General features: G+C 35.6%; 1 protein-coding gene across 1 annotated transcript in view; it reads right to left on the reverse strand.

Annotated features, from left to right (window-relative positions):
* LOC142339079 (uncharacterized) overlaps window positions 1–19,061 on the reverse strand; it is a 73,470-nt gene that overhangs the window by 14,932 nt on the left and 39,477 nt on the right. The window contains exons 7-10 of the mRNA XM_075388779.1: window positions 14,494–14,561; window positions 14,344–14,424; window positions 10,645–10,947; window positions 4,164–4,325 (exon numbers count right to left, since the gene is read on the reverse strand). Coding sequence (XP_075244894.1) covers window positions 4,164–4,325; window positions 10,645–10,947; window positions 14,344–14,424; window positions 14,494–14,561 — 614 coding nt within the window. The remainder of the gene's footprint in view (window positions 1–4,163; window positions 4,326–10,644; window positions 10,948–14,343; window positions 14,425–14,493; window positions 14,562–19,061) is intronic.

Consider the following 19,061-nt stretch of genomic DNA (forward strand, 5'->3'; position numbering starts at 1 on the left):
ATTAACTGCTTCAATAAAGAAACATACCCGGCAGATTGCCGGAAAATAGCCGCCGTTGATTCCAATAAGCATGATTCGGATTGACAGAATAGAAGATTTTGAAAAAAAAAAGATTTTTGTACAAAAACATTTTTTAAGTCCGATTTAATTTGATGGCATTTCGTAGTTGAACATAACGTACTTCTGTTTCTTAGAGAGAGGCTACAGGGGCTACTATCAATACCAATAAGCATTAGAGATGGTAACTAGGACTTATAGGAACGATGTTCAAATAGCGGGCATCTAAAACTGGTCTTTATGGGTTTATCCCGTTTCTATTTCTGACTTCAATTTTTTATACTGACTTTGTTCATTTTGAATTGCTTTGCTGAGCAACTGATGCTCAAAATCACTTTTAGCAGAATGAGAGAAGAGAGAAACTAGCCTAGAGAAGTCAAAAAGATTTCACGCAAAATGTTGAAAAAGCGGCAAAATGAGGTAAAGCGAAACATTTTTTTATTCGACGAAGTAAAAAAAAAATAGGAGCGCTATAATAGCCGGCTGAGAAGATGAGGCGGCTATTAAAAATAACCAACAACAATAATTCACTCGCAGAATACAAAGCTTGGCGGCTCAATTCTAAATTATTTCGTTGTTCTATATTATCGTCATCTGATAACACACTTGAATTTTATAGTAATCCTTATGCATACTAATCTTTATTCGCGTAGCACAGAATGTTCCAACATACATCTCACGGCTTGTCGACAAAATTATTTGCTCTCAAGGAGCAAAGTTTCTTCGCAATATTCTGAGGCAACTAGAAAGATCATACTATGCAGCGAGTTTCAGTACTCTGCTCTCTGATTATCAATTAACAAAAAAAATTCAAAATGAACTACTCCAAGAGACCCCCGATGAGTTATCCGACAAAAATATGAAAGGCGTTTGAGTTTCATTGCAAAAACATAGCCGCCAAATTGTCAGCAAATAGCCGCGTATAAGGATTGAAACGCATATCAGGACTGAAACAGAAAAAGAAAACATAACCGACTGACGTCGGTCAACCTCTAAGAACCGCCCTTCACACAATAAGTATAATTCTCAAAAACAGTTTCTGTGAATCGCATACTTGGAGACTAGTGATCTGAAGGGCTGTAGGAGCTCCGAATGCTCTCTGGGCGCTACCTGTTTTTGAGGACGAAAAGTCAAAATGTTCGAAAAAAGGTCAAATTTCAAAAAGATTATTTCAGCTAAAAAGAAACCTGTTGCAGTCCTGAACTACCATTCAAAGAAATTTCTTTGACTAAACAAAAATCTAGACCTGAAGGGACCATGAATTGATTGGGACAACCATTTTAAGAAACCCGATAACAAAAATAAAAAAAGAGGTAAAAATGAAGTCCAATTAATTGCCGCATGTGAACGAAAAGTAAAACCACAGGTTGCTGAAATAGCTGCGAAATTGAGAAAGTGCAGTACAATATAGATAGAACAAAGAAAGTATCGAACACAATTGGTGGAGTTGTCGATACAATCCAAAACTAATAAAAAATTAGTTGTTTTGATTAAAAATTTTTGGATACAAATTTGTATATCCTCCCAACACTCTGCCTTGATTGTATCAACCCTCATTAAGAAAATTACCGTTATTTACAACTGAATTGACCTTAAAAAGTCAAGGAGAGTAAGGTAGGTCATTTATGGTCAACAAAATATCACGCAATTTAGCACAAAAAAAATCGCTAATGAACGTAACAAATGACATCACGCTAAGTGTCATAAAGTGTTCGAATTTGGTGTGCAGTTTCAGTTAGATTCCAACACTACTTAATGCCGCTTTTAAAAAGAAAGCTATTAAGCTTAATACTACTTTCAGCTAGCAATGGCTCTAATAAACTGTGATAACCTAATGCACTATGACTTAATGACGAGCTTTATCGACTTATCTCGTTTCTTTTAATTTTAGTCTTTTGACATTGACCGTATTGTATTCAAAACCTTACTAAATTGAACGTGTAAAAGAATTTAAAATTTATTCAACTTAAACAATGAGTGAAGCAAGTCACAAGTCAACAGTCAAAATCGTGCTTCATGTAAAACAAAAAACTTGATCTACAGGTAAAGCGGAATTTAGAAAAATGAGATCAACTAAATAAGAGCTGTTGAGAGGCGGCTATTAATGAAACCTGTATTTGCAGAAAATTTTTATTGTTTCAAATGAAGTTTGCAATTGGCAAAGCGTTGGTGGCTTCAAGCAAATCTTTATATACTGGAGAACAATATATTTAAGGTCAATTTTCAAGTCAACTTCAATAAAAAAGACGAAATTTATGTATTTGTTTTACTTTATCTCTCCCCTTTTGTGAAATGCATATCGTTGATTTCTTTGTTGCGATGTCTAAATCATTAACCATCGAAGTAGACAGATCAGTTGCAGAGTGAGATATCTAAACAAGATAAACCAACATGATAAACAGTTGGTTGCAATGCTTGACGTTTTTCTGGAATTTTTTAGTAAATCATTTGTTTTTAGATGTAAGATAAGTGAATTTGATCTATCCAAAAGAAATCGGATGTACTTGAACTCCAATATTAAAATTTAAGCTCAAAACTGACGCAACCTACTCAACCCCTCCCTGATCGATATTTTTTCTAATTTTTCCTTGGAAAATTCAAAATGCTCCCCTTTTTATTGAAATGAAACTTTTTATGTCAATCAAAATAACACTCTAGAAGCTATAAAATGTGGTTCCCCTTCTTTCTCTTCGATGCATAAACTAAAAAAGAAATTTCACTAAAAAAACTTCACTCGCATTCCACCCTTTTTGAAAACAGAACAATAATTTCAAGCTTCAATGCGAGCAATTAAAAACAGCTGTAAATTTCAAAGACTAAAAAAAATTCCTTTCTGCAAAAAATACTAGAGACCACTGCTATCATTCATTCTAAGATTCTGAAAGAAAGCATAACCGACTAACGTCGGAAAAATCGCTCTCGGAAGACTAGCGGGAGCTCTAATCTATAACAGCCTACATCAGTTGGGGGTGGGGGGGCGGGGAGATTGAGGGGACTAAAAACACAAAGTGGTCTCCAAATAACCGTCATTAGAGGTTACTATATACCACTATCACCTCTAAATTTTCAAGTGATAAAATTACACCTATTTCTGCGCACTTGTTTGACTTTTAGTAGCTAACTGCCGCAAGTTCAGCTGCTGACAATTGTGAATGAGAGAAAAGGTTAGATCACGCAAAATTAAAGGGTCAAGGGCGTAAAAGTCTCGCGGAAAATGAAAACGGTCAAGCGAAAATTTTGCATAAGAAGGCCAGCACGTTTGCAATAATTGCTTCAAACTTCGTTCGAGAGCAATTAATAAATCTATAGGTAACTGAGGTGTGGTTCTGATGTGAAATAAAATTTCCACTACTCACTAGTGACTCTACATGTGGGTTTGAGAGGGTGACTGAAGACGATCTGCACTTGATCTACACTTGGGATCCACACTTCAACTGCTTTCCCACCACTTATCAGATCTAAGCACATATAACTGACCTATAAGAACATAGACGGTAGACTGTCCAATATAGATATGAATAACTTTGCTGGTTTTAGCACATAAATGTAGCCAAAATTACTGGTTTGGCTGCCCAAAGTTACACACATTTTTTGGTTACCCAAAGTTACCCAATTTCAATAGAAAGTGGTGGCGCGTTTCAAAATTGATTGAACTTAGCATTTAAGCCAGCTAATTGTCAAAAGTTTAAAGCATTTACAAGGAGACGAAATTGGACAACCTCTTTAAACTGCAAGTAGTCTCAAGCAAACACAAATGGAAATACTTAACACGCTGCAAAAAACAGCAACTTAAATTTACTCTCTCGTAAGCCTCATCGGTTTATCTTTTTTCGTTCTGGAAATAAAAAAAAAGACTCGTCACAATAAAAACCCTGCCCAGGAGGCCTCGAATAAATGCCAAAAATCGGATCCAGTAATAACCGCAAAATCTATGAAAATGATAAATGTTAAAGCCGAATTTCAAACCAAGCTTCTCAATCACAAACCTTGCTTTTTCATCACATCTCCAACCAAAGCATTTATCACAGCCTGCTTCCTTAGAATATGTAAAATATGGGGCAGTGGATTAACATGCGTGAACAAGACCGACTGTACTGAGAAACAACTGGCTTTTGAGACTTCTTCAGAGCACTTCGAGGGCACGATTCTAGCTCTCAGGTCACAGTTTGGGAGTTTGTGTGTGTAATTATGCTCATAGTCCGGCACAATTGATTGGTAGGCGCTCAGAGCGTAGAGCCAATTCATCGGTTCTCGATCATCGACCAGCACTAAAACATCACCGCTGAAGTTACAAAACGATCTCTCGCATTAAATCAATTCACAAACGCACATTTTTCATACATAATTATAGGATAGGAGTACTGATATGATTTATACTTACTTCAAGTCTATTAATATGTAGTATTAACAGGCAGTTGACGTTATCGTCAGTATTTTCGGACACTTGTTCGTGAATAGTTAATATCAACCAACAAAAAAAAACACGACTATTCCTGTGTGCGGCAAAGAAAGTTCCAGATGCCATTACCAGCCAGCGCCCGTACAAATGGCAAATTGAGGGGACATTTTATATAATCAAGTGCACTCATTGGTTGCCTTGGTTCCACAAAATGGCATTTTGTGAAATATGTTCTTACAATGTGGAAATTGTCTACACAGTTTGTACTTGATACTAGAAAAACTGGCCGACAGAGCGTTTAGCCGACAAGGAAGACATCAGAAATTTAGCCGACAATTTTATCATAATTGGTCAAAAAAGTCTAATTGATCCATAAATCAGTAGTTCGGTGGACCATTATCTTTGGTGTGCGGTCGGGTTACGTTCCTCCCGGATAGACCTTCGTTACGCGACCACGGATAGACCTTCGTTAAGCTAGTTGACGGTATAATTGTCCGCTTACAAAATAGTGATTTAAATTGGCCAAGCACAGCTTCAGAATTTATTTTATCGCTCATTTTACTCAAATTGTCGGCTAAGTTTCTCATTTTGGGTTGTCGGCTAAACGCCCTGTCGGCCAATACGGCGGTCACCCCCGTACTTGTACATCTGATTCCATAATTTAAGTCGTTTAATATCACTATACTAAGGCATGCGCATTGAGCACATTTTGTTACCGCGCTAGTGAAAATGGCAGACGTACCAAAATATAGATATTTTATTGCTGGCCAATCACAAGTGAAAAAATGGGAATACTGTTTTCTGATTGGCTGATTGCTCAACAAATTGTCTATGCTTTAAAATAGGATATGAATGTTAACGTAAAATTGTCCAGAAATCGCGATAAGCCGAAAAAATTTATTTTTTTGGGGAAAGTGGTTCGTGATAGATTCATATCAAGTCACACGGGCCGCTGAGGTATGGCCAGAGGCGGTAAAAAATTTAATCTAGAATTAAGTTATGTTCAATTTAGGCTAAGTGAACGCATAAAAGTACAGAGTTTCAAATTTCTCAACCAATCAGATTTGTTAAAAATTTTACATTTTGGTACGTCTATTTGTTAAGACGTCACCTTTTGTTTCACTGCCTTGTCAATTTTGAGGGATTAGCAGGCCTCACCGCTTGCTAATCGCACTTCAAAGCCTATTGAGATGCGGCAAATTGGAGAAATTTATAAAAGCCTACTTGTGTTTTCAGACCCTTTTGTTTTTGCAAATTTTCTTCCTCCTTTTTCAATCAAACTTCCCACTGCAAATAAAAGACGTTCATTTTTCATGTCTAAAAATTTCGCTCTGTGCTTCATCAAAAAACCAATACTGAAAAAGTGCCGTATTCCTTCAACTAAAAATTAAACATGAAGGTTTGAATCTTGTAATGATTGACTTGCAATTTAGCTCCAGTAAATGAGAGTTAACGATATACCCTCTTGAGAAGGGGAATGTTTTGGCGCTAATTGGATCGTGTTTTGTAGCTTAACTTCAAGGTTTTCGCGTCTCTAGATCCTAGCTAATTTGTTCACATTCAATGAGGTTTCGCAGCAGCCATCATTCTCATTTTCAAAAGTTTTTCGAGCAAATTTGGAGAGGTTGTTTTTTGATTACCTCCTCCCAATCACAACTTGCTTAGCATAGCCTCCTAAAAAATCTACAATAATAAAACTCAGTTAACTTCTAACTGCTAAATTTGAAAAATTATTATGCGTTTGAACAAATTGTTGAAAGCAGTAGAAATCAACCAATTTGAAACTTTTACTACCATTACTGCAGTTTGTCGCCTATTGGATTGGAAAAAATTATATTAGTGTTAAAATGGGAAAAAAACTTTTATGTTCTTCCTCCGCTGTGTTAACTTGGTTGTACAATTTTTTAAAAACTTATGTTAGAAACACGATTAAATGTCAAAACGTTGGGTTTAGGAAATAAAATCCGGCTGATAAAAACAGTTCCTAGTATTAGACAGGAAACGATTGCCCAACGAAATAAAGATGTACCTTTCCTCTAGGATTTGTTGGTTTTATAAAATTAAGTGTTGTTTTTCTTTAACTGCCAAAAGCATCAAAATGGTACTTATATATTAATGCATTGGAAAATGCTGAAATTATTCCAACACTTTTAAAAGCCTTGTTGTGAATAAAAATTGAACTGAATCTAAAATTTGACAATGGGTCCTTGAGGAACAGGAAAAGTAAAAAAAAAAAGGTCGTTAAACCATATCCTTAAATTTGGAAGATTAAAGCCCAGTTGGTGTAATATTACTAAGTCGTATCTTAGCTGATAAATAAAACGAGCTTTGAAACAACTTTTTTCGGCGTATAAGTTGACCATTCCTTCCTCTTATTGGTTTTTACACATTTTTAGTAATGTGATTGTCGGAAAGATTTTCTGGACGAGTTATGATCAAAAATCGTTATCTTGGCACAAATATTTTCCAAAACACCCAATTGTTGACCTGAAATTATTTTATACGTTACTTAGCCGTATAGTCTTCTCATAGTTGACCTATTAACTACGGAATAAAATTTTCCAATTAAAATAATGGATCGTTGATGAGATCCAATAAAACAATTAGGGGCGAACGCAAAGCAAGCCGAAGTAAAAGTAAGCCAACATAAAAGCAAGCCGAAAATTATGTAAACATACCCGGCAGATTGCCGGAAAACAGCCGCCGTTGATTCCCATAATACTATTGGGATTGAATGAAAAATATCAACAAAAATTGATTTTTGTATAAAAACATTTTAAGTGCGATTTATTTTGATGTCATTTCGTAATTGAACACACTCCTGTCTCTCAGTGAGAGGCTACAGGTTCTAATATCAATACCAATAAGCATTATAGATAGTAACTAAAAATTATGAGAACAAAGTTCAAGTACCGGGAATCTAAAATTGGGCTTTATGGATTTATCCCGTTTCAATTTCTGACTTTGATATTTTTATACTGACCCTCTTCATTTTGAATTGCTTTGCAGAGCAGCAGCTGTTTGAAAGGAATTTGAGCAGAATGGCAGAAGAGTGAAACTAGCCTAGAGAAGTCAAAAAGATTTCACGCAAAATATCGAAAAAGCGGCAAAAGCGAAAAAGCGGAAAAAGCGAAAAAAAGTTCGACGAAGTAAAAAAAAAATAGGAGCGCTATAATAACCGGCTGAGAAGATGAGGGCGGCTATTAATAAATATGTAATCTATCAGAAACAATACATTTTTAGCCGTTACAGTCAACACTGCGCATAGTATTATAATGCACCAAAGAAACAAAAATACTGCAATTTTTAGACATCTAGTAGGTACGGGCCTCAGCGGGCGCTGTCCATGGCCATGCCTCTCATCCGCTGTGGGATATAATCCGGAAACCGCGGGCCGGTTATCGCGGCGCAGCAAAGCGCGCCCACCGGCCCGCCAGGGGCAACTTGAAATACGGGTATCTCAAAATTGTTCCGCTTAATTGACCTCATTTTCAAAATTCGGCTTGCTTGACCGCCACTGGCCAATTCAAATTTAAATAACCGAGTTACTTCAAAGTCTGATGTTAATTTATGTTCAAAACATATTGCGCATCAAAAAATTTAATTTAGGACAAAGGATGACAATTTCTGAATATAGATAACTTGAAACTAATGGTTCACTTATGGTTTTGCTCAACCTCCGTTCTTAAGATTTATCAATCTGAATTTGTTCTTTGAGTCTTTGATAAAATATCAAGTTAACTATTTTTCCGAAAATAATCCAATTGCAGAAAATTTGTCTTAATACACGCTCTTTGTCAATACTTTAAAGTACTGGTTCACTTCATGTTTCGATCAACCTTCGTTTGAAAGATTTATCATTCTGATATTGTTATTTTGAAAAGCAGCAAATGTTTAAATAATTAGCACAGTTTAAATAATTAGCAATAATAGAACATATTGCCGATAGTTGACACCCACTTTGTTTCCCTACAAAGGTTCATTCAAGTTGGATTAATTATGAACTGAAACAAAATTCAGCATCAAATTCTCAAACACATTGATACAAATTCAAATGAGATTTGGTCTAATTGTGGACTGAAGGGAATTAGGGTGTGGGATTAAAGATCCTTGAATTGTGAAACAGGTTTTCACGCCGTGGAATATAAATGACAAAGTTTGCTGCCCGATTCTACAAAGGCCTAATTAGCCATGTTGTGGAATCGGGCAGCAAAAGAATGGCTGGACAGAAAATAATCTTTTTGTCGGCATATTCCGCAAGGTAAAATTTTACATGTACTGATATACGTTTTGTGGAGTCAATTTCAAATGGACCAAATGGTTCAATTTAGGTGGTAAGCGCGCTAGCTCGCAATGACATATATCACAGCATAAAATGCTTCATATGCTTGGATGGGCTATTGAATTAACGTTTGCAATCCAAACATTCTCGGAAGAATGTTCAAAACAGCGTCCTTGAATTTGTGTCATTGCATTTTCAACATGGACGGAAAACCAAATACGCATGTGTTAACAGGCCTTATCATAATCGCTCCAGCGACCCTTGGTTTTGATTGAATTCAGCAATTAGTCCTATTTCTACTCTTACTTTTTCAAACGATGGTAAAAAATCGATGACCTTTATTACGCATGAGTTCTCAGACCTTAAATTCATTAAAATTAGCCTTAAATATTAAAGTGGAAAATTCATTTCATTGAGTGAGGTAGGTCACGTATCATCAAAATCTGATTACGCAAATGACCTGAAAGCTCTTGCAAGGAGAGAGTGCGCAAATGCCGCCAGTGAGAGGAAAAAGTCAATCAGAAAAATTGACGTTTTCAGCTTTTCTGTGTAAACAACTGTTAAACAAAAAAGAGCGTCAGATGACAGAAAAAACCAGAAGAACAACAATATAGCAACGCTCAGCTTACAGCTATAATAAATATTGACTCCAAAATAAAATAAAGACTGTCAGCAGTTTCGCAGTCCATAACAGTTCACAAATTTTGTCATCGATGGTATTAACAGTGTTTTTATCATTCCATCTTAACATCATTTCTCACTTTAACATACTTTTAAAAAATTGCAAATTATACCAAGGAATTTGATGGCTTTTGAAACAAAAGGTACTAAAATAGGCACAAATTCTTAATGCATGCCTGACGTTTTATAAACCACATTGTTCAGATGTATTCCACAGAAAAAAATACTTCGATTATTAGTTTCTGAGGCACTGTTTCACCCACCCAAAATTCAAAATAAAACTGCTCAACCATATTCACCAACATGGTCTTGGAAAAAAACAATTCAAAAACCTTTGAGCCATTAACTTCTAAAGCTGAGCAACCAATCTGAGCAATCTTTTAATTAATATGCCATGGTATAGCTAAGGAAAAGCGAGGACGAATCCCCCCACGCCCCCCCCCCCCCAGTTCAAGAGCTTTCCTATGATTCTTAGCGTACTTAAATACCGATTTCTAAAAGTCATTGCGTTTCCCAAAATGCAGAAAGTTAACCACTTCAACCCCAGCTAGAGGCTGTTTTATGCTATTGTTGAGAAGACCCCACGACTCTGTCTCCCGGTTTGCCTAATTGAGCCAAAAATGCGCTGATTAGGATACCATGTGACCGGCAATGCGATTCTATACGACAGACGAAGCAAATTATGCTTGTTTTAGGAACAGCAACACGACGTTAATAAGTGCGACAAGGAAACTAAATGTTATACAGAACCAAAAACTTTGCTAGAACTGATCGTACTCCGTTGTATATTTCGTTCTATTGTATGTATCGAAATAAATAAACAGTTTAAACGCGTTTAGTGTTTCAAAAGTGAGCTAATATCACATTAATCTGTTCAATATGTCTAACAACAAGTCTAATGATCTAATCTTTTAATATCGCTTAGCGTAGGACAAATTGCAGTCAATCGACACAGCCAGTGAGGTTCTGATAACAGCCAGTTTACGCTTAGAGAAGGTGGCATCATGATACCCCTCAGGAAAATCAAAAAGCTCTGAACCTTACACAAAACGTGATCCAAACTAATAATTTTGATATCCTAATCCCGTTTCTTTTTCGTTCGACAAAATTAAATCGGCCAAGCCAAAATCAGATCAGGCAAAAATTGCATCCGAAATTGTAATTATGATGCCGATAATTATTCAAAACTTTGTTTGAGATCAATTAAAAGCAAACCATGACTCACCTGACTTGGTAAAATCTTGCAATTCTCGCAAATAGCACGAGAATATGGGAAACGGTTTCTCAAACGTCAATGCAAACGCAACAGGCATCGGTGAACTGTTGTTGTTGTTAAGCGATGGAGACACTCTGAGAGGTTGAGTGTTGATGACCATCGGAGCATTCTGAACTTTCCTCACTGAGCTGGACCCTTTAGACAACTGTTGTTGCGGGTTTGACACATTCAAAGCTGATTCTGGCAGAATTTTGGGCGAGTTGAATTGCTGGAATTCAAGATTGGCTGTAATACCGACTTCGTTGGGTAATTCTGCACACAAAACAGTTCACATAACTTGCTATTATCGAGAAAAAATGTCAGACTACCGAAAAAATTGGATTAATAATTGAATGAACTTGATTAGATATTTTACCGAATTGAGCGACTAAATACTAATTGTTCAAAATATATATCCTCATGACTACTCCAATTTGATAAAACTCAAAAAGTGTGAACAGGACTTCAAAAACAGGCAGCGCACCAATGGAATTCAAATTCCAAGAATTGTAAAAAAAAAAACAAGGCGACGACCAATAACAGCTCACTTGCGCAGCTATTAATCAGGCAAACTAAATTTCAAGCCCGCAATGCAGTCGAAATTGCATGTACGAATGAACGAAGAAATATTTAAAGTGGTCGAGATGTCATATGGTATTAAAAATCCTGCGACAAAAAATATATATTGCAGGACAAGTCCTGAACAACAGTTCAAAAAATTTCCATTGACTGAACAAAAAACTCGACCTAAAAATGACAGAATTGATTTGGAAAAACCTTTTAAAAATGCGATCAAAAACTTAAAAAAAAACAGTTAAAACATAAGCCAAAGTGCCGCACGTCAATAAAACGCAACCGAGAACGAATTTTTGTTCAGTTTTTTTACTCTAAAGTTCAGTTTCAACCACTCACTTTTTCGTTCTGCTCCTATTTTGGTGTGACGAAAATCCCTTGTCCAATTTGCCACAAAAATCAATATGCGTTAACAGAACTTTGAAAAAGACATTGCACCAATACAATTCAATTTCTTGGAAATGCAAAAAAAAAACCAGTCGACGGCCAATAATAGCTCACTATCGCAGCTAACAATTAGGCGAAAAAAATCATTTACATTATTTTTTTGGAAACTAATAGCCCAGCTTTAACCGTTTATGTGGTGATTCAGTTTTAAATGGCTATGTAAAGCTAAGGCTCCTTCTCCTCGATTACAGTGGAAGGAGAAAAGAAACTTGCAATAAACTTAACGTGAGATTGCTCATCATCAAGAAGATACCCGGAAACTTGACAATTGCATTAGAAAATCAGAAATTATCAATTGAAAAACTGAAATTGATGCGCACCTTTCATTCGGAAGCCCTGGTGTAATAAACTTAGAAAACAAAAAAAAATAAAATGCAGTTATAGCAGAAAATACCTTTTTTAAAGTTAAGCAGTGATTATTGTTTTCAAACAAGAATTAAAACATTTCAAAATCAACTGGCATTTTTGAATTTTCCTTATAATCAAAAGCAACTCATAAGCTAATACATGAAAAAAATCATAATAAGACAACAGGCCATCGCCAGGAGACCTGCTTTCAAACTAGAGAAGAAGTGATGTTAAAACTAAGCATTAAAAAAAGAACCAAATTGCTTTCAAACGACTAGAAATGGTTAATTGATGGTAGTAGCTAGCTTAAACTTAATAAGGAGTTCCTTGGGGAGGAAGAGGTAAAAAAGCAGAAATATTTAAAGTGGTCGAGATGTCATATGTTATTAAAAATCCTGCGACAAAAAATATATATTGCAGGACAAGTCCTGAACAACAGTTCAAAAAATTTCCATTGACTGAACAAAAAACTCGACCTAAAAATGACAAAGAATTGATTTGGAAAAGCCTTTTAAAAATGCGATCAAAAACTTTTAAAAAAACAGTTAAAACATAAGCCAAATTGCCGCACGTCAATAAAACGCAACCGAGAACGAATTTTTGTTCAGTTTTTTTACTCTAAAGTTCAGTTTCAACCACTCACTTTTTCGTTCTGCTCCTATGTTGGTGTGACGAAAATCCCTTGTCCAATTTGCAACAAAAATCAATATGCGTTAACAGATCTTTGAAAAAGACATTGCACCAATACAATTCAATTTCTTGGAAATGCAAAAAAAACCAGTCGACGGCCAATAATAGCTCACTATCGCAGCTAACAATTAGGCGAAAAAATTCATTTACATTATTTTTTTGGAAACTAACAGCCCAGCTTTAACCGTTTATGTGGTGATTCAGTTTTAAATGGCTATGTAAAGCTAAGGCTCCTTCTCGATTACAGTGGAAGGAGAAAAGAAACTTGCAATAAACTTAACGTGAGATTGCTCATCATCAAGAAGATACCCGGAAACTTGACAATTGCATTAGAAAATCAGAAATTATCAATTGAAAAACTGAAATTGATGCGCACCTTTCATTCGGAAGCTCTGGTGTAATAAACTTAGAAAACAAAAAAAAAATAAAATGCAGTTATAGCAGAAAATACCTTTTTTAAAGTTAAGCAGTGATTATTGTTTTCAAACAAGAATTAAAACATTTCAAAATCAACTGGCATTTTTGAATTTTCCTTATAATCAAAAGCAACTCATAAGCTAATACATGAAAAAAATCATTATAAGACAAGAGGCCATCGCCAGGAGACCTGCTTTCAAACTAGAGAAGAAGTGATGTTAAAACTAAGCATTAAAAAAAGAACCAAATTGCTTTCAAACGACTAGAAATGGTTAATTGATGGTAGTAGCTAGCTTAAACTTAATAAGGAGTTCCTTGGGGAGGAAGAGGTAAAAAAGCAGAAAACCTGGTGGGGTACAAAATCTTTGGGGCAGCACACTACAGGGGGTCTGAAGATCCCAACATTGGCATTCAAATAAGGAATATATTCTTCAGCAGTTTTGGTGAAACGCATAATTTGTGACCGGCAGATTTCATGCCCTCAGGTGTTACCAGCTTACCCCAAATTTCAGGACCAAAATTCAAAGGGTCAGATGAAAAATTGATTGGGCATAAAATCCCATTAAAAGAGAACCCAAAAAAATTGCTTCGTTTGAGAACAAATTGAAGGAGAGTTGACGTCGACAAAAAATCACTTTCACCAATCTTGAATTATCATCAACCTTGAACTTTCATCAAACTCCACTTTAATGAGAGGCTTCGAATGATGTTTTTGGAGCTCGCTAAAAACTACTAAAATTAAATTAGAAAATGGAACAAATTAAGGCACATTTTGAGATGAATTTTAGTAGCGAACTGCAGACAAATGCGTTCAGCTGCTTCAAATTGTGAGTAAGAGTAACGTAAATCACACAAAACTGAAGGGCAAAACAGTCAATATAAATCAGTTCCAGAAACTTCTGTTCTAGAAAAAAAATCAAAGGGTTTCAAATAATGCTATCAGTGCATAAATAGGTCAATAGTTAGAGTGAAAAACGGGAAAAACGGACCAATTTTGACTTTTGGTTAAAAAAAGTATTGCCACTAGAAATCAGATGCTTAAAGTTGTGCATAAAAGAGCAATTTGAGTGACGCAAAATCCAGAATTCAAGCGGGATAAAAGACATTTTGGATGAAAAACTACAATAATTGCTTCGAACTTCGTTCGCTGAAGAGGTCACAATTTAATACACAAAAGAGAGGCAGCTGCATTACCTGATACATCGGATTCCATGCATTTCTTAGCCTTCATGACGTCATACGGGTTGACGAAGAATTTTATGGACGGTTTGGGGGCTGAAACATTAATAACTGATCATTGTACTAATTCTTTAAAAGCACAGAATTTGATCAGAATTGACAAACCAATTGGTGGTTTCTGGAACAGTCCACATGGGCTCCCGTGTACCACACTTTTCACCATGTTTCTCAAACTAAAACAACTGATGGACGTTTTTAGACGCCAAGACAAATTACCCACGATTAATATAGCCAATGTGCCACGAAAAGGTAACAATCAAAACATATGTTTGCAGTGACAACTTTTCATTCCACAATCGTAATAATGAACGCCATGATCATAGGAAAATTAAATTTCCTCATAATTTGGTTAAAAAAACACTGGTATTATAAAATAATTTTTAAAATGAAATGCTAAGGAGTTTCGATTCTACAGAAAGGAATTAAAACTCCTCACTGCTTCATTTATCTAAATTGAGTACACATAACCGACTACAGTCGTACAGTCGACCGACAGACGAAGGTTGGCTTTGATTGCAGCTAGCTAAGGTTTAATGAAGCCACTACAATGAGTAAGGGGGGGGGGGGGGGGCAAACTCTTCTAGAATGCTTGCGTGGTTGATATTTTTCGTCAATAGAAAAGAGAGCAGGTAAAGCTCGAAGGCTTTAAGCTGTGTTGTTCTCTAAGAGACTAGGAAGGCTTGCTGTTCTAGACTAAGTAGACTGCTTCTAGAATTGCAGAGGGGTCCAAATTAATCAAAATTCGAAATTGGCTATGAAATACTGTTTCCTCAACAGTTTCGGTGAACTCACACATGGAGCCTACTTAGTCTCATAGAGAACATACAGCATTTTGGAGCCGTCAGGCTTCACCTGTTTACCCAATTTCTACGGACGAAAACGCAAATGACTCAAACGAAGGAAATAATGTTCGGGAAAACGGTCAAGCAAAGCCTTCGAAAAAAGTAACAACAACAAACATACCCGGCAGATTGCCGGAAAATAGTCGCCGTTGATTCCCATAACTCTATTGGGATTGAAAGAAAAGAAAATATCAACAAAAACTGATTTTTGTATAAAAACATTTTTAAGTGCGATTTATTTTGATGTCATTTCGTAATTGAACATACTCCTGTCTCTCAGTGAGAGGCTACAGGGTCTAATATCAATACCAATAAGCATTATAGATAGTAACTAAAAATTATGAGAACAAAGTTTACAGTACCGGGCATCTAAAAATGGGCTTTATGGTTTATCCCGTTTCTATTTCTGACTTTGATTTTTGTATACTGACTCTCTTCATTTTGAATTGCTTTGCTGAGCAGCTGCTGTTTAAAAGGACGTTGAGCAGAATGACAGAAGAGTGAAACTAGCCTAGAGAAGCCTGAATAAGATTTCAGGCAAAATGTCGAAAAAGCGGCAAAACTGGTAAAGCGAAAAAACTCGACGAAGTAAAAAAAACATAGCAAGACAAGTCCTGACGTACAATTCAAAGAATTTGCATTGACTAAACAGAAAAACTAGACCTAGAATGGACTATGAGTGAATCGAGAAAACCATTTTAAAAAAAATATCGTAAAATTATTAGCATATTTCATATCGAGCCTGAAAAAAAAAATCAAGAAAAAGAGAAGATTTTTTTTGCCATTTTATGAAATTTGAGCACTTTTTACGCCACTAATGAAATTTCATCATATTTGTGTCATTTATTAAGACAACATCGAATATGAAATTAGTTCCCAAGTAATCAGTCAGCTATTATTGAGTTCCCATTTCTTATAATTTACATTTGTTAAATTTGGGTGCAATTCTTTTCTTATAATTTACATTTAAATTTGTTTTTGGGTGCAGCCATTTTTTAAAGAACTCTTCATAATTTTTGATGATTTTGAAATCAATTGAAGTCAAATTTGAGGGGTCACATGTAGAAGCAGCACAAGTAATCATACTGAGCCAACACAGGTAACAAAGAACATTCAGCTTCAGGAAGCGAACGGCTGAGATAAGAGAGAACCCAGATTTTCGCGAATTTTGGCTGACTTGCCATGATTTGAGTGCTACCTTAAGTGTTGCAAATATCAGACTTCAGGCCAACTGTAGGCATTTAGTTTAATTTATGCTCATGGAGATTATGTGCTTAGAAACACGTTTTTTCGAAACAGATCATTTTACTTTTCAAAATCTGTTGAAATTTTCTTTCTACATTGCTCTGTCTCCCGTCCAGTTTCTGACGGCTTTTTGAGTCTTAATTTAAAAAAAAACAGACCTGAACTGTTCCGTTGCTGTTTTTCCTTATTTTAACGCCGTTTTTTTCAAATTTACTTCTTTATGGATGAAAAATTCAACTTTCTGTCCTAAACACAAACAGTTAAGAGGTCTTGAAAAAAATCTCTCAAGATGTCAAGATGAGAGCTGAGCTCTTTGTTATTTAAATCGCATATTTTTTACAGCTACTTTGTCCTAAATCAGTCATATCTTAAGCTTTATATTTAGTTATTTTGTTTTTTAAAGATTAAAATTAGCATGTTTTGGAATAAAAGAGACGCCAGCTGTTTTGGAAATCTACATCACATTTGCTGGTTTTTGCCAGCCCTTCGGCTCTCCATAGTATTTTTTATAGTTATAGTTTGTGGAGATAACTACTTTATCATTTTGTGTGCGTCATTGGGGTTATTAACTTATTTTTGAAAACTTTGAAACCAAAGCTTTCCAATAGTAAATTTAACATTTCTTTCTCATTTTGTAACCCCATTTGATTAATCGTCAGCAGAACACGTCAGTAGTCATGAAATAAATCAATAAATCAGAGTCAGAATTCCATTATTTTTGTTGTTTGTCTTTGCTTCAATTGTAATCCAGTACTTGTCCTTTCATGTTCATAAATTTCTCAATTACATTGATTTGTTTAACCTGCTTATACCGCTTGTAAAACAACTGCCTAAATTCACTGTCTAACTTCTACAGGATATTCGATTCCTTCGTTTTACCAAAACACTATATAGGGGATGCTGCATAAGAAAACATCTGTCCCTTTCGTAATGTCAGCCACAATCAAAACAATTGTGACAATTGTTTAAAAAATTGTTTCAGTCCCCAGAATTTTGCTGTTCTTAAACAAAGTGTTACGGCTTGGAATAGCATGAAATGAGACGGATTTCATTGAAAAGATGGGACATGGAACTGCTGCTTCAATGATTTTTGGGTTCCTTTTCGATTAATCAAATGAAACATGAGAACATTATTGTTTTATTAAAACTATTTTAATTTACCTTCAACAGCTACATTTACACATGGTATTGGCTTAAACTTTGCTGCTGAGAATTTTAGAGAGCATAAAGAACAGCTTTAAATCAGAAGTCATCATTTGACTTCCAGAATTGTTTATGAAATCTTCAATTTTTCAAAGAGTTTTAGAAAAATACTGATTGATGTCAATCAAAAACACCAATAACGCAAAAGAGTTCAAAGTTAAAGGGTTCGTGTTTGTATACAACACTTTTCAGCAAAACTCCTTTGATAATGTTTATCATAAAAAAGTGAAACTAAATATTTCGTAATTAAGATTACTCAGGTCTTCTGGTACGTCTGAAAATTCAAATATTTTCATGTTGCTTCTGCTTTGAATTTCAACTAAAAAAATTTAGCTTTTTTCGTTGCAGATTGATAAAAACAGTGTTTGGTGCCTGGACAGACTTTTCTGAATAATTACTTTATATATAGATTTGATACATATTATGCTTTCAAGTGCGAATCTGGGGACATTTTGGAGGGCTGGACAAAAGGGGGGTAAAAGGGGGGTAAAACCCCCATGTAAAGTAGGGAGGACTGCGGGTGTGTGTTGAGTGTGAGGTCGTGGAGGTAGAGGGGTGAGTAGTAAGTAAATACTGTCTCAAGAGAGGGGGGGTTATCCTACGATACTTAAACATGGGACAATAGGGGGTTATCCTAGACGGTAAGGGATTAACTTTCATTCTTTACCAGATGTGACTATTTCCAAGGCGGCAAACTTGTTTTCGGTCAAACAGCCAACTTTGTTCTAAATTTCGCTCCGATAAGAGCTGCAAGTGAACAATTTATTGAAACGTATTTTAGCACTCATAAACACAAAATTTACACGGTTAGGAATTCAAAAGGCGCAATTTACGTAGTTAAGTACAATAAGTTTATTGTCTGCGTGCAACTTTAAATGCTGGTTCTTCTTCATAATCGCTACTACTACTTTCACTGCACTGATTAGCTTCATAATTAATGAATGGGTTAGGGGAGGAAGAGCTGGAGCTGGTGGTAGCATCGAAATCTACGATATCATCGCTATCAATATCGTCCTCGTTAATAATACTTGTCATTGCAAATCCCGGGTCAGGTGTTTCCCATCCTTCCGGGCTTTCACTTATTGTTGTATCCGGTACAACAAAACTATTATTATGGTCCCAGTTTGGACTCGAATCTAGGAGGTGAGCATAATTTTCTACATTTTCGTAGTCCCACTCTACTTCATCGCTATCCCAAGAAAAATCTTCGACTCGGCAATGATCAATTTTATAGTGGCCGAATGGTAGTGTTTTAATTCCCTCGTTCAAAATGTGGCGTTTATTATCAAAAGCAGAGAGACATATTTTATTCGTTGAAACCGTTTGTAGAACATGCTTTTCCGAAACAATCCTTGTGTTTTCAGCGCGCAGTGTACTACCAGT

The sequence above is a fragment of the Convolutriloba macropyga genome, chromosome 5 (assembly GCF_964194025.1).
Source record: "Convolutriloba macropyga chromosome 5, txConMacr16.3, whole genome shotgun sequence".
Classification (NCBI taxonomy): Eukaryota; Metazoa; Xenacoelomorpha; order Acoela; family Convolutidae; genus Convolutriloba; species Convolutriloba macropyga.